Source organism: Stegastes partitus, unplaced genomic scaffold (assembly GCF_000690725.1).
Source record: "Stegastes partitus isolate 25-593 unplaced genomic scaffold, Stegastes_partitus-1.0.2 Scaffold431, whole genome shotgun sequence".
NCBI classification, from domain to species: domain Eukaryota; kingdom Metazoa; phylum Chordata; class Actinopteri; family Pomacentridae; genus Stegastes; species Stegastes partitus.
Genome location: NW_007578162.1, coordinates 369,655 through 386,505, shown reverse-complemented (window position 1 = coordinate 386,505; position 16,851 = coordinate 369,655). Strand labels below are relative to the sequence as shown.

The 16,851-nt window shown below is 39.3% G+C and overlaps 1 protein-coding gene across 1 annotated transcript in view; it reads right to left on the bottom strand.

Annotated features, from left to right (window-relative positions):
• The window catches only part of LOC103360366 (glutamate receptor ionotropic, kainate 5-like), a 154,338-nt gene that overhangs the window by 103,330 nt on the left and 34,157 nt on the right, over positions 1-16,851 (bottom strand). The window contains exons 3-5 of the mRNA XM_008286087.1: positions 16,514-16,611; positions 12,277-12,442; positions 5,917-6,095 (exon numbers count right to left, since the gene is read on the bottom strand). Coding sequence (XP_008284309.1) covers positions 5,917-6,095; positions 12,277-12,442; positions 16,514-16,611 — 443 coding nt within the window. The remainder of the gene's footprint in view (positions 1-5,916; positions 6,096-12,276; positions 12,443-16,513; positions 16,612-16,851) is intronic.

The window sequence follows — 16,851 nt, the reverse complement described above, 5'->3', positions numbered from 1 at the left end:
CAGTGACGGAAAACTGTCGAGAAAAAGTTCAGGGGGGAAGTAATGAGAAAGAAAATAACAGCTGAGAGGAGCTCTGTGTGGGAAATGCGCAGGTGAAAAGGCGTCTAGACATCTGACTTTAATCTGGAATAAAACCTGGATAAAAATGGAGCCTTCTGTCTGAATTATCTTTTTTTAGGAGGCGGGTCGTCGTATCTTGGAAACTTTCTGACAAAGATGGATGTCGTACGGTGGTTTTGTTTGGATTTCTTTGTTTGGAAGAACTCTCCCAGCCAGCGGGGGATTTAAACTGGCATCCCTCACGTCGGTTATTAATCCATTAACCTTCCACACACCGAGTCTCCTTCAGTCTGCCTGCAGGACACGAGCCTCTCAGAGAAAAGTCACGGCGGAGTCATTTTATTTTGTATTCTGAACTCCTCGGGCCCTGCGGTTGCAGATCTGAGAGTGCAACTGCAACCTGCCAAACGCTGAAACATTCGGTTCGCGGCTCTACCGGCCAGTTTGGCAGCGAACCAGCCCCGAGTCTGAAGGTCCTGTTCTGCTCGGCAAACACCACAGAGCAAGAGGCAAAACAAGAAATAGAGATGTTGCAGCTGTCGTCGCTGTTTCCAGATAATCAGACTGAAGCTGCGCAAGATCCTGTTTTTTTTCCCATCTCAGGGCTCGTTGGTTTTGTTACAGAGCTCATATTCTGCACATTTTTACAGGCCGATCATTACAACCACTAATATGCTCGCATGCTTTAATGTTCAAAAACACATTACTTATATGAATTCTCTCGCACTCTGCAATAGTGTCATGAAAATCTGATATCACGGCAGTCATACTGAGCGGCTTGTTTTCAGGACCACGCTTCTAAGACATGTGTTTTTCATTCATTTGTTTTTTGGGTCAGATGACATGGTGTTTGTTTATTCCAAAGGGGAGCTAGCTGTTGTAACCCACAGACACTAGCAAAAATTTGGTGGAATAAACCTTTAAAACTGTAAATGCTTTGGTAGAATTCCGTATTTTGGGTGGGGTAAACTTTAAAATCATTCGTGCTTTGACACAAAGTAATATTGTGGGTGGAATAAACCATGAAAACTATCCATTGTATTTTGTTGGAACAAACCTTTAAAACTACATGCAGTATTTTGGGTACAATAAACCTTTAAAACCACAAGTTATTGGACAGAAAGTACTATATTAGAAGGAATAAACCTTTCCAATAATAATTTGTTAGTTAGAGAGTACTATTTAGGTGGGATATACCTTTAAAAGTAAAAGTAGCATGATGGTGGAACAAACCTTTAACACTAGACCTTGTATTTTAAGGAAAATCAACCTTAAAAACAAAAGTGTTTGACACAAGTAGCATTAAAACGATATGTAGTATCTTGGCAGAACAAACCTTTGAAACTATATGTAGTATTTTGGGTACAATAAACGTACAAAAATTACAAGTGATTGGACAGAAGGTAGTATTTTGGGTGGACTAAACCTTTAAAATCATAATACATTAGTTAGAGAGGACTGTTTGGGCAGAAAAAAAACAAATCTAGATCAAATCTTTAACACTAGACATAGTATTTTGGATAAAAATCAACCTTTAAAACCATAAGTGTGAGGACACCAAGTGGTGGAACAAACCTTTGAAACTATACGTAGTACGTTGGGTACAATACACCTTCAGAACCATCAGGGTTTGAACACCAAGTGGTATTGTGGATGGAATAAACTTTGAAAACTATACATAGTATTTTGGTGGAACAAACCATACTTTCTGGTAGAATAGACCTTTAAAACCAAACACTGTGCATTGCAGCAATCATCCAGTTCAGCAGGTGGCGCTATCGTGACAAACTGCAGCTTCCTCTGCTGCAGACACAACATTGGCCCTGCATGCAAATTAACTTTTTATTAGATCCGATTTACTTGGAACTGAGGGGTTGAATCTGCTTTATGTGAACTCATTTGGCTTGAATGTACACTCTAAAAGATAACGTTTGGGCCCCACAAAAAGTAATGACATTTTGCAAACGGTGTGCATCAATCTTTTTGAGTTACGACAATTTGTAATTAAATTGTGTTCAACCAACAGACCACTTTTAAATTAGGGGAATTAGCTTTTCGTACCACGATCAAATGCATTTTAGTGAACTTTTCACTGTCTTCTTAACTGTTTGAAGCAAACTCAAGGGGAAGAAAGATTAAGACATCAAACCAATGTTATTAAGTTATCTAAACTTAAATTTAGTTTTAAATCAACCAACCCTTGAATTTCAGTTTAAATTACACACAACATTAAGATGATGCAATTACCAACATCATTATGTCTACACTTCAAAATAATCTCTGCAACAGAAAAGGTTTTGCTCAATCAGTAGATCCGAATATTTATCTTGCAACCACGTATTGAATTAAATGGTAGGACCAAATCAGTTGAATTACTTTTAGAGAGTATCAGACGCGCATTGATATAAAAAATTCTCAGTTTTAATAATAACTGTGATCCTTTCTCAACCTTAGAAATGCTGCAGAAAACAAGGCTTTTAAAAACATTGCATCTGCTTGAATTTAAAGGATTTTCGGTGATTTTCCAAACTGACCTTCTTCTTCTCATATTCTGACCTGACAGTGACTGATTTGACGGTTTGACTCAGAAGATTCCTTTATTCCCTCGACGCTGCGATGCTGCGCTCTGATCGATTGCAATAACAGAACATTCAATGTGATCAATCAATCAATCAATCAATCATTGTCACCGGCTAAACCAAATGAGACAGATGACCTACAGGAGCCGAGCCAACGTCTTAAGGCCCCATTAAGCACATGTCAGTCTCTGTATCAAGATACAACCAGAACATACAGCAGGTATGGACAGTGGATTTTGAAAACAAACCCCACATTTTCTATATTTTCTATAAGACTGTAGTGTTCGGTGTGACCTCCCTTTGTATATAACATGTCTTCTGGGTGGACAATATGAGGTTTACTGTTCCAATCTTCTGCTCTATTGCACCAGACTTCACTGAAGATATTTCAAAAGTGTTCATTGTTTCATAGACGGCTTGTATAAGACGCACCATTCCATTCAAAATGCCAAAGATTTCGCAGTCTGACAGTCATAAAACTGGAATTCTGCATCAGTGAGGCCACTCTCAAAGGCAAATTTGGCAACCAAACTGGATCCTCAAGGTGTGATATTCACACTGGTGTTAAGAAATGTGAAAAATTCAGAGAGAAGAAGGACAAAAAAAGGAGTGGAAGGCCAAGAAAAACTGTCTGACTAGAATCGCCTTTGAGTTTCTGCTTTGAGAGACCGAAAGAAGTCCGGCAAAGAATTTACTCAGCTTCATCTGGATGCCAAGTCGATCCGGCTACAGTTCAGAGAAGTCTGATCGGGAATGTCCTCTGTGGAAGGGCGGCTGCCAAGAAAGCACTTTTTCAGAGGGAGAAAAGGGCTGAAAGATGCAAAAGCTCACAAAGATAGGAGTGAAGATCAATGGAGAAGAGTTCTGTGGAGCGATGAATCAAACGTTAAAATGTTTAAGTCCAATCGTCGGCAAGGAGAGTCGGAGAGAAGTTCAAGACAGGGCGCTGGTTGGAACATGATGGAGGCTCTGTCGTGGTTTGAGGCTGCGTTTCTGCCAGCAGTGTTGACGATATCATCCAAATTGATGTAATCATGAGTGCTGAAATGCACAGACGTTTCTGGAAAGATGTCAAACACACTGACATCGTATGTGGAGAAAGAAACGGCTGATCAAACAGCATGGACAGTGATGGACTGACCTCCACAGAGTCCAAACCCGAGTGTTACAGAAGATCATCTGGATGGAGAAACAAATAAAACAGCCCCAGTGAGAAGAACAAATGTGGGAAGTGCTGAAGGAAGCTTTCTGTAATGTACCAAAAAAATTACTGGAGAAAACTTTAAGACAGTCGACCCACGAGAGCTCGAGATGTTCTGAGTGCAAAGAGAGGTCACGCTAAGCATTGAATTTAGACATTCTGTTCTCAATTTTGTGTGTTTTCTTCGTACTGTGTGCATATTTCTTGTATTTTCTCATCGTATCTTTATTCAGAGACTCAGAAATGCATTAGTAACGTCATTACAACAGACACAGAACTGTATCTCGTTGTTTCAGCTGCTAGAAGATGGTTAGAAATGGTTACTTCTGCTTTGTCTTTACATTGAACAGAATGTTCCTCTAGTCCAGGCAGTAAAGCTTTTATTATCAACTTCTGGACATTCTTGATATGTAAGTGGGTAAAGAGGAGTTTCTCAGGTAAGAAGCCTGTTGATGAGACATTCTGAACATGAGCAATGACATTAGAACACGATAATGAAAAAAGATAACACTCATCAGTCCACTTGGTCTTGTTCTTCTCATTTTACCTGCACTCAGGTTTGTGCACTTAGAGTGATTTTGCATAGAAGTTCTCTTCCCACTGTGCTTCAGCTCAAATTACCAGGGAAAGTAACGTTGCCATGGTGTCGGTTCATGGGCTGCTGGTGTCCCATTTGTCTATTTTTTACACAATCAATGCAGTTTTTTTTTTTTTTTTAATGTCTTATCAAAATGTTTAAAAGAAAAAAAAAGAAACAGAACTTGCTGAGGTGATGGGTGCACCTGATCCTCACCACTGACCAACCAAACTCCATTCAGTTTTCTAAGAATTTTAAATTACGTCACATTTTCACATTTATGTAAACGTTAGTCGTCTGTTCTGCACTGTGAAACATCATAAAGGAATTTAGCCAAAATCAACTCCATTAGCAATGAACTATTGTCTAGTTGCTCTATTTTCTAGTGAACTGAAAATACTTAATTTATTTTCAGATCATTTTACAATTTAATCGCGCAAGTTCTTATAACTTGAGGCGTTTTGACTTACAAGGTTGAGCTAAATGAATGAACAGTCAATTCATCACGAAACAAAACTAGCAAACTTCCCAGGATGCATTGTTATTGAGGTAAAGCTCCATAGAAAGCCTTCTTTGTTTTTGTAGTTTGAAAAAACAGACATGGTGGAAATTTGTTGTGTCTCTTTAATACAAGTTCCATTAAGTTATGTGTTGTTTTATTTCAACAATAACAAAACAATTTCCAACCATTCAGCTCTGTAGACTGCAGAACAAGGTCAGAGAACATCTTTGAACTGACTCTGAACAAAAATGGCTTCAACCCAGCAGACTGTAAGTTGAATAAAGAATCTCCTCTCAGCTTCGAAAATGTAAAATTAGAACTCTTTGAGACTGTAAAATTATTGCTCATTAAAACTACAGCAGCCACTTTTAAACTGCTGTACCACTAAAATCCTCCTTTTTTAAACTGTGACATCATCTGACAAACTTAACATATGCATGAATAATAAATGGCTGTACTAAGAATTTGGTAGTATTGATTTTATTTTTTTTTCAAGCGACTACCAAAGTCAGAGAACAACTACACATTAATGAATGAGCTGCTTCATGTTGTAAAGTATCCACGTTGTACTTTGTTGGATTTCTTTTAGAGCAACACTACTGATTTGAATTATGAGTCCTCTTTTTTTTTTAACATCTTGGAGTTTCTCATTTAAATATAAAGTTTTGCACTTTAATATGTAAACGTTTGTTTCCATTTCATACTGTGCGGCCTTATATAATAACATATAGCCTGTCACAATACAATGTAGTGATTCTGCTTTGTTGGAGGAAGGCTAATCGCTTAAATTCATCGACTAGTCAGTAAAATAGTTGATAGATTAGCTGCTAGAACGCTAGTCTACACTTCAACACATGTATTTTAGCACTGTTGACTATCACTGGACAGACAACAATCATGTGGATTATTTTGGACTCCAGACAAGCAGAGCAGCTGTTCAGACAAAGGCCTTGACCGTTGTGTCCATGCACAAAGCTAAAGCAGCGGGCGTCCTGACCTTCCTGAGGATGTGGTAGGAGATGGAGGCGTTGGCGTCGATGATGATGGTGGCCACTTTGTCGTCACGGATCTCCTTCAGCAGCGGCGTGGGGTCCAGGCTCTCGTCCAGCATCCTCACCGACAGCGTCTCCCTGGAGATGAGGAAGCGGCGAACCAGCTCCTCCAACCGCAGCAGGCCTACACACAACGGTAAATAAGTGTAAACATGAATTGTGATTGAGTTAAAATTACATTTGGATGGCAAGTTTTTCGAGATCCAGGTGCTGTAATAACATCGTTTGTCAAAAGTGACTTTAAGCCTTGGGACAGTTGTGAAGAAGGACAAAAAAAAAAAAAAGAAACAGAGACGGGAGTGCATGATGCTCATCTGAGTGTTTCGTCTGTTTACTTGTAAAATTATTGCTCTGACTTGAAAAAAAAAAAAAAAAAGAAAGAAAGAAATTGATGGGACTCAGAGTCATTAGAGAGACAAATAACTGTCGCTGCTCTAAAAACTTCCAGGCCCGAAAAGAGGCAATAAACAGACTGGGATAAAGGTGATTATGTTGAAAGTCCATTAATTTTCTCCTCAGAGAATGAATCTGGACCCATGTGTCCATACAGATGAGAATGGATTTACTCGTTAGAGAGTTTTTCATTAAATCTAAATCAATTTTTATGCTATTTATGGTCATTGTTTCTGCATTAGGTTCGGTACACCTTGCTGTTTTCGCTGGGATTCAGATTTTATTAACACATATGAGCAACACACAGGTAACACATCACACTACATGTGATTTCAAACCCAAGGACACATTTCACATAATGCATAAGACACCAGCGGTGGAAATAACAACATAAATGATTCATCTTGATTGCTTTGTTTGGCTGCGCTGGAAAAAGATGCAGTGTTCTTATTATATTCTCTCTATATATCTTTAAAATGTATACAATGACACCACAACCTGTTGTTATTCCCACAACATCCATTTCAGCGTATTTCTGCTGACGTCTCAGAGACACACGTCGGTTCACCTGCATCGATGTTTGATCGCGATGCAGCAGTTTTTCCACTTTTAAACAGCCTCAAAAGGAGATTGGAAGGATGAAGACAGTGTAATTTACTGGACATTTATCCAGGAAGCAAAGAATCGTGTCCCGTTTTGGACCATTGTTTAGTTTGACTTTATTTTATGGCTTAACGCTCAGGCAGGTTTTTGGCTGTTTTCTGTTCCTGTCTCGTTTTTTCTCACTGTTGGCTCATTTTTCACTTTCAACATAAACTCCTGAACCTCTATGGAAACAGAACAACCATGACTAGATGTAGAGAGAGCTCAGAAATGTCACCTATGCAGAAGAGCAAAGATATAATGAAATAAATCATAAAATAGAAGAAACAGAAGTTGAATTAATGAGATAACTTACTATAAAAAATTTTTTAAAAAGCCTGCAATCAACATACATTTTCCACTCATCAACAACAGAAAAAAACTCGGGATGCACGATATATCGGCGACCACACTGGTATCGGCCGGTATTTTTCCAATATATCGGTATCGGTCCGCTGAACAAATTTAGCCGATGTGAAAAACCGATGATTGTCCAACATGAGCGCCTTTGTCTCTGCATTTGATATTGCTGATATTTTACAGATGTTTTCACTTAAATGATCCTGGACTTGAACGATGAATATGTTTAGATTTACTTTTGTGATGTAATAAAGAAGACTATGTGGTCTAATTTGGTATGGGCGTCTTTTGAATACTTTTCACATCCTCACAGTGCGTACTTATACTCATTTTTTGGTGTGAACAAAAGCTGAACATCAACATCGGTAATATCGATTATCGGCGATATCAGAAATCTTAATATCGGCCAGAATTTTTCATATCGTGGATCACTAAAAAAAACTTGACTCTACATCCTGTAAATATTTTAATATTTACATTTTGCATTTTGGTTCCTTACTACTTAAGCCTACTTGTTTCTGATCATCAGCAAAATAGTCCCTGAATGTTTGCATCTTGATCACTGTTGAGTCGGTCATGGCTTCGTTTGTTTTCCACAGAATCTGGTTCATGCAAATGATTTATTTTTGGCAAGTCTTTAAATGAGACATGCAGAATAAATGAAACAATCATTATTTTAAGCTGAGATTTTGGTTGATTTTCCCAATAGAACTGCACATCACACACAATTAGTTCAGTCACCTCCATAAAGCTACAAATCTGGTTTGATTTTTACAGTATTTGGCTCTGACAAATGATGCACTATTGGTTTCTTTTTTTTTTGAGACAGAGAGAGAAAGACAGCATGCCTTTTAAATCCAATAGTGGGTTTTGGGGTCAGAGGGTTAATCCCAGAAATCTAATAGTGTTTGCATCGGATTTAGTGCAAAAACAATTAGCAGATTGATTATGTAGTCAGTTGTCGAAATACATTCGCATAATGGTGAATTCTAAGTGGTTCAAGTCCATTTCAAGCAATGATGCAGCATGTATTTTGGTTCTAAGTTGCTCATTTATATGAATAAATGTTGTTATTTTGGCATACGCCATGATGAAAACTAGTTGTTACTGGAGGCAGTGAAGCCAGCGTAAATGTTCTGAATATACTGGACGATAACAAACTTAAGTACAGCCGCAACAACAAAATACACAGCAGGAGTTGTGTAGTGACATATTTAGTGTTGGATTCAATATTTAGGGATGACTTACAGATGACCGAAAACCACACAGCAAACAGAGGAAATAGCTCAGACTGATCGAAACGGCTCAACGTCCGGATCTCATTGGTTACTTTATATAAACACATCCTGAAATGTGGCGCCGCATAAGTAACAGCATTGTTTGACTAGCCCGCCAGTACGAATGTGAATATAAAAGTTCATTTAATGGGAGATTAAATAGGTCAAAAAAGAAGAGAAAGCTCCATTATTAAACTGTTTCCTGAATAACTTTTGGTGGAGGCTGCTGTGCTTGCATCATCTCCGTTTTAACATTCAGAGCCGGTCGGCCTCCGTCTCGTTTCCTCGTCTGTCCCTGACAGAAGCAGCAGGCGTGTCTCATCTAATCGCCACCATAAAGCGCTCATCACGACCCTGCTGGGTTTAACTGGCCGACAGCACCTTTCACGACAACAATACAGGCCCGTTAAACACTGCCGTTAACGGGCCGAGGCTCCGGCTAAAGACTGAGAGGCGTTAAAACAGTGAGCCGGGGCGGCTCAGTCGGGCGGAAAAGCTGCAGAGAGATTGATGAAGAAAAGATGGAGGGGGAAAGGGGAAGACGAGGCGGAGATGGAGGAAATAAAGGAGAGAAGGCGAGAGGATCCAGAAAGGGAAGTAAAGGAAGATAAGAGCAAGAAGGGTAAACGTCAGATTTGGAAACTGCACAACAAAACCACCTGCTGCAGTTAGTGAATGTCGGTGAACTTTGCAGCTTTATGTGTAAATAAGAGAGAACCAACAAAGGTGACCATTAAAACTATGCTTGTAGCACCTAATGACAGCACTGGCTGATCTCACAGACATCTATTCACTCAGAGTTTGTCATGAATTTACAATCAAATTGAAGTTATTCATCCACACAGCAAACGATCTGCTTCTTTACTTCTTCCACGTACAGGCGATTAGACCAAATAAATGCAACAAGAACAAGATCATCGTTGTCATGTCTCTCTTAATAACAAGTACAGTAAGAACCTCATGCACAGAGACAGTCAAAGGTTGCACTGACTTTTTTGAGTCGTGCATATGAATCGTACGAAGGTCTGTCTTTTCTCTTTTGTAGCATATATGCAGATATTCCAGGGGTCATCAGAGGAAACATCCCTAACAAGTAGAAGCCACATCACAACTGAAAGTGTATCAGCATCCAGGCGCTCAGAATCTAACACCGATTAAATGCATCCAGAACTTGAAATGTGAATCTAGAGCTCATTAAATGTATGTAGAATTTGTTACATGGACCTAAAGCCTCCTACTCCCTGTCTATGGACCACTTTATAATGAACTATGTAGGGAGTACCTCAGCCAAAGTAACATTTCGGACACTACTCAAGTTGCGGCGATATTAATTACGTTGCTTGTGCGACAGCAGCACAGTGCAAACACGTCAAGTTCACAGTTACGGCTAAGAAACCAGCAAAACCAAATTCAACAATACAACCTAAATGGGAAATGACTCACATTAGTATGACAAGTTTTCGCACTCTCGTTCGTCTTTTTGCGTGATGCATGGTGGTACATGTTACTGGTTAGTGACCATCGGCTGTACACGAGTTTTCACGGTGCATTGTGGGATATTTTGAGTGCGCTATATGGGGTGTAAGAATTGTAACTTAACATACAGACAGCACTACAAAATGGCAAACTCCAGGTATAGTGCATTATATGTGATACAGCCAAAATGTATCTACAACTCATGAATGTATCGAGAACCTTTTACATGAATCTAGATCTAATTAGATGTATCTAGAACTCATTACATGTCTCTATAACCCGTTAAATCTACCTAACACTCATTACATGTATTTAGAAATTGTTACAGGTATCTAAACCTCATTACATGTATCTAGAACTAATTATATGTTTGTAGAACTCATTAAACGTATCCATAACTTATTACACGACTCTAGAACTACTTAAACATATCTTTAAGTCATTAGATGCATCTACAACTTGTTTATTGTAACAGTCGTTACATGTATTTAAATTTCATTACATGTATCTGGAACTAATTCAATGTTTGTAGAACTCATTAAATGTATCTACAACCTATAACGTGGTTCTAGAACTAATTAAGTGTATCTTTAAGTCTTTAAATCTACAACTTGTTTAATGTAACAGTCGTTACATGTATCTAGATTTCATTACATGTATCAAGAGTTTGTTAAATGTATCTAGAACAAATTAAATGCATGTAGAACTCATTAAATGTATCTAGATTTCACTACATAGAACTTAGTAATGTATCTAGAACTTGCTAAATGTATCTAAACCTCATTCCATGTATCTAGATTTGATTAATGTATCTAGAACACATGAAATGTTTCTAGAACTCTCTACACGTATCTAGAACTTGTTAAATGCATCTAGAACTCTTCATATGCATCTACAACTAACCTGAAGTTTCTAGCGGGGATTGACACTTATTAAATGTATCTAAATTTCACTACATGTCTAGAACTTAGTAATGTATCTAGAACTTGTTAAATGCATCTAGAACTCTTCATATGCATCTACAACTAACCTAAAGTTTCTAGCGGTGATTGACACTTATTAAATGTATCTAGAAGTCTATACAAGTATCTAGACTTGATTAAAAGTCAAAGTCATTAAATGTATCAATAAAATGGTTTTTAAAAAAAGCACCTGTTGTTGAAACACGGATAGACAGAGTCAACAGAGAGAAGAGATGCTGCAGGATGAACAAAGCTCGGCTGGCTGATGCCTCAAAGTGCAACAAGATACAACAGGTTTATTGAAGCAGTCTGCAGGTGGTGACGAGGACGCTGGTGAAGATGCAGAAACAAGCGGGGAGCAGCTGCTTCGTCACGCCGACACGCTGTGAAGCAGCTAAATGAACTAATCAAATGTTGTTGTTAACTTCGGGGGTTTCAACGCTGGAGTCCCACTGCAGGTTTCACCATCTCCAAAGTTTACCAGTCAGACTCTGTCAACTTCGAGAAATTCGTGATAAATGTCTGAGAAGAGTTTTAAGAATTTGGTCAACTTCGGCTGTAAATGGATTAAATAAACATGTAAATCTGATCTGAAATTTCATTTCTTCTGCACTGCTCATCAGTTATTTTTTGCATTATTCAGGAACCTTTGTGCATGTTCTGACTGCAGAAACTGTCCCAGTAGAACCGCCTTCAGGGTCATTTTCAGGTGAGAAAAACCTTCTCCAGTGTTGGTACCTGAAAAACAGCGGTGTGGGTCTCATTGCAGATTCGTGAAGTTCGAAGACAAACTGCATTTTTTTTGCCCTTTCGATGTCCTTGAACTCTTTTCTCGAACATTCACCAGATGGATTAACATAACAAACTTTCATTCATCTATTTCCTACCTGCTCATAGAACTGTAACTACTATTTGTTGTTGTGTTGGTGCACTCTGATTTGATATAGCTGTTGGATTCTACACAACAATGCAACAGATGATTCCTGTAAACGTTAACACAATCTCTGGCCACACTTTCACTGAAAACTACTAAGTGTTGCAGATGCAGCTCATTCAGCTGCTCAGGACTTTGCTAAGCATCTAATTCCTGAAGACGAGCCCTGAATAATCAACCGGGAGGCTCCACTTCAGCTCCTAAAGACACCGAAGTGGACAAAACTGCACCTGAAGACACCATAAACACACACAGACTCACACTCCGCTTTGGCACAGATGAGGCTGGCCGTCGGGTTGCCGAAGGAGCGCAGGATGGATCCGATGGCCAGGCTCAGGTCCTCGTTGCTCGGGTAGAGCGTCACCGAGGCGAAGCGAAGGTACGGCAGCTTCGGGGTTTCCTCCGGACCGATCTTTACGTGAGGGATCTGCGGGGAGAAGAAGAGGAAGTGAGAGCAGCTTCAAAACAGTCTTTGTGTCGGAGATTCGAGAGAAGAGAAGGAGGAAGAACTATGGAGCAGAAAAGCAACTTATTGAATTGACTGAAGTTGTTTTTTTAAGTTTCTCAGGCAAATATTGTACTTTTTACTCCACTATGTTCAGTAGCTATATTATTGTGTACAATTACTTTAGCTTTTGAACTTTCACTTGGAATATTGCTGCACTTTGGTATGACTTAAGTAAAAGATGTGAAAACTTCTTGGACAACTAAAGAAAAGGAACTAACTTATTCAAAGCCAATTCAATGAAAGGAAAGGTTAAAAGGGGAAAGCAAAGAAAAAAAAAAGAACAGAAATCCAATGGACATAAATGAAAGAAGAAGGGAAATAAAGAGGAGAGAAAGGGAGGCCACCATGACATCAAGAGAACAAACATATTTATTTTTTACAAAAATCACCAAACCATACAGGCTTTAGTTCCGATAAGAGAAATGAAAGCTTTACTCAGACTCTGACGCCGCCTGATAATCCCGCCTTTGTTCACTTTGAAAAAGGAAAATCTGAAAATGGAGCAGAGCCCTCCGATCATCAGTGATATTAGAAAAGTGTTTCAAGCAGAAATCACAGCTTGTGTTCACCTTCGCACACAAAACACACTCATATCAGAGCAGCTTTAATGGCCGGGTTTGTGGGAGATAAAAGAAAGAGAAGGGACGAATAAAAGAGGCCATTTCAGCATCATTTCAAGCAAAAGGTGGAAGGATCCTGCTTGATGGTGGCGCTGCAGTAAAGGATCACTCATTGTTGTTGTTGTTTTTTTTTTTTTATTTGAACCTGTGCAGTTCCAATTAAAGCACCTATTATGTCTCTATGTCCCTGCTAACTTTGCACTCTTCACCTCCACTGTAGCGATTCAGGAAAACAAGAGTCAGCTTGTGATCAGCGTTTAGCAGAATGACTAACATGAGCTTCCTGCAGCTTTCAATTAAAAAACTGATATTTACATGATTCATTTTCTTTGTTTCCAGTCTGACTAAAGGCAGAAACTAGCAGGCTGGAAGAGAGACTTTTCTAACTGCATTGGGTTTCTTTATTCATGGATACTCGCTGCCTGATGTAATCACCGACACAATCATTTGCCAGTTTGTTGCCGTGTGTGAGTCTGACTTTCTGAAGCTCAGCGGCTGGTGGATCAACCTGTGGATCATTCTGACAGCTGCTGAAAATAAGTTTGGTCAAAATGTGTTTCTCAAACTCGCGGACCGGGAGCCAATTGCAGCCCACGAATGATATTTTGTGGCCCCCGTACTTGACATCAAAATTTATTGTTTGTGCACATTTTTCTCACACACGAGTCGTTGCCCTGGGCGTTTTATATTTTTATCACTTGTGGTCTACTATAGCTCAGGCTCGTGACAGCAACGCAAATTAGCAACGTTCGTCACTTGAAATGTGATTTGGGAGGGTCCCCGTGTGGAGAGGAAATACATCCTGTCCCCCGGTGCAAATGCATGTTTTTTTTTCTTTTGTTTATATCTGTATGAAAACCTCTTCTCCACCATTAACTTAAGTCAAAGTACAGGTCCAAACTTACTGATGAGCATCTTCAAGCCACACTGAGGGTCTCAATTGCTTCCTCTCTCAAGCTAAATGTGGCTCAGCTGTGTGAGAGGAAGCGCTGCCACGTCTCTGGCAGCAAGGAGGAGGTAAGAGATGCCTGAAGAACCACTCATGTTCAGAATTGTTATTAATAAAGATTGAGAAGACTGGATCAGTTGTACTTTTTCTGGAATACTTGAAACCCTTTGTTTGTGGAACACTTGATGCGGCCCAGCCTCAGGCCTCACTCAGACTCTATCTCCAGCGGCCTCCAGGTAAGTTTGAGACTCCTGTGTTAAAAAGTCTTCAGAATGACTTAAGATTTGTAGAAAAGAAGCTTGAAACTTGGGCAAACTCGGACAAATGACTTCAAACATGGAAAATAATGTAAAAATTGTGAAATATGACAAATTGGTGTCCAAATTGTCTCAAACTGTTTAAAAACACTTGAAACTTGTCCAAAATGACATCAAACTTGTCCAAAATAATTCAGATATTGTCCAAAAGAAACTCAGCCGAAATGTCTTCAAACTCATCCGGACTTACTGAAGAATGGTTACATCTGTGTACAGATTGTCTCAAAATCTGTTTAAAAAGACTTGAAATTTGTCCGAAATGACTTCAAACTAATCCATAATGAATTAGACATTGTCCAAAATCTTATTGAAAAGGACTTCAAACTCATACAAACTGACTCGAGAATGTTCCAATGGGACATTTCTGTGTGCAAATTGTCCAGCGTGTTCAAAAAGACTTGAAACATGTCTAAGATGTCAAACTCATCCAAAATTACTCAAAAATTTTCCAACATGACAATTTCTTGTCCAAATAATCTCAAAATCTGTTTGAAAAGAACTGAAACTTGTCTAAAATCACTCAAACTATTTAGAAACCCTCAGAAACTGTCCAAAGTACCTGAAGCTTGTCCAAAAATATTTTGAACTCATCCAAACTTATTCAGAACTCATCCAAACTGATTCAGAACTTGTCCTAAATGGCTCAAAAATTGTCCAAAATGGCATAAAATTGGGTTAAAATGATCATACTTGTTTGAATTGGAGTCCACAGAGGAGGATCTGAATCAAACTCCTGGATGGACATCCTGAAAGACATTGCTCCTCTGTAAACTGGTGTTTCTGCGCTTATTGCTCTGCTGCCGACTGAGGAGGGAAATTACTGTTGCACAAAGTCAGACCTGTCGATGGCAGACTGAGAAAACCTTGCTGTTCACCTACACAAGATCAACTGACCTGGAGTGGATAACTCTCAGCTCGCTATGTGCTCGGTATTAACTGTTACAACAAAGTCATTTCATGTGCTGGGAATCTCATTTGCTGCAACATCTGCAGACCAACACACACCGAACATGAAGATATCCCCTGATTCACGCATGAAAACAGGTTTATGTCATTTGCACCATTTTTGGAGTCATTATGGACTCGTTTTGTACAGTTTTTGAGTTGTTTTGGACTGAGTTATCTCATTTTTGGACTGAGTTTGAGTCAGTTTTGGAGTAAATAGTTGATATAGACACAGTAATAGAAAATATAGCAGTTTGAAGTAAATGATTCTCCATCTCCAACGCTAATCTTGAGTTGACAGTTTCAAACAGGTGGATTAAAGGCAGTAGAAAAGCAGCACTTTAAAGATGTCGGCGATGTTTCTCCGCTAAGTCAAGAGACATTGAGAGTTTTAAAGGTTTTCCCCTTCAATTCAGACTCCACAGAGAGAAGGTCCTGTGACTGACAGCGTCTGTGTTTAAGCTGAAAATTTAATGTCAAATTGAAAAATTAATCAGATCGGTGATGAACGGGGAATCTGGTCGGAGGACAAATGTCCCGTGTGATTCTCCGCCGAGCGACTTAACCTCGGCTCACACCTGCAGACGTTTAAACGCTAAACTGTAATTAGCTCAGCTGGGCTTCGCTCTGATCTGCACAGCTTATTTTTAATCCAGGCTGAGAGTCCAGTAATATGAGACCTGCCGGGCAGCGGGATGAGGAGGATGTGAGGACGGTTAGAGGCTTACAGGAGATGGAAAACGGTTAAACAGGAGCTAAACCCAGTTTCACTGTCACATTAAAACACATGCAAGTGACACCTTTAATACACGTGTCATCTGAATGCTGTCGGCCTTCTTTGTCGCACTTATCGTGTTTAACGGTGAAGCAGAGATCCGAAAAAGTGCAGAAAAGGCAGCAGCAATACAGTGAATACTACTATGAAACCATTAGAGGATGGACGTATCTTCGCCTCATCAATTTGTTTCTGTCCAAAATGAGTTTAACTGTATTACAGTCAGCTTGAGAGACTCTTAAACTGTATAAAATATTTCATGGGGCCTTTTCCAACCACCTGATAGTAGATCTTGTTGGAGCAGAAACAGTGTCATGGATGTGTGAAAAGTGAAATAAGTATAGTCGTGTTAGTTTTAGCATCATGTAAATTATCATCACTCACCTCCTTCTCCCCACAGATGTGGCTGATGGTCGACCCGGAGGCGGGGCTGGAGGCGGGGCCGATCACAGAGACCACGCCCTTTGGCAGGATCTGACACACTGAGACACAAAACAGGAGTTCATTTTAGGTACAAACTCACTTTAAGTAAAGCTGTAAACACAAAGTTTGAGTTTTATCTGCTGCAGTTTCTGCAAGAGACAAGTTATGGATGAGCTGGCTTCCTTAGTAGTTATTATTATTTGTGTTTTCCTGTTTGATTGTTGTAGACTTTTGATTTACTAAATTTTGGCTGTATATTAATGACTCTTCAGGATGTTTTAGATTATTTTGTTTTATAA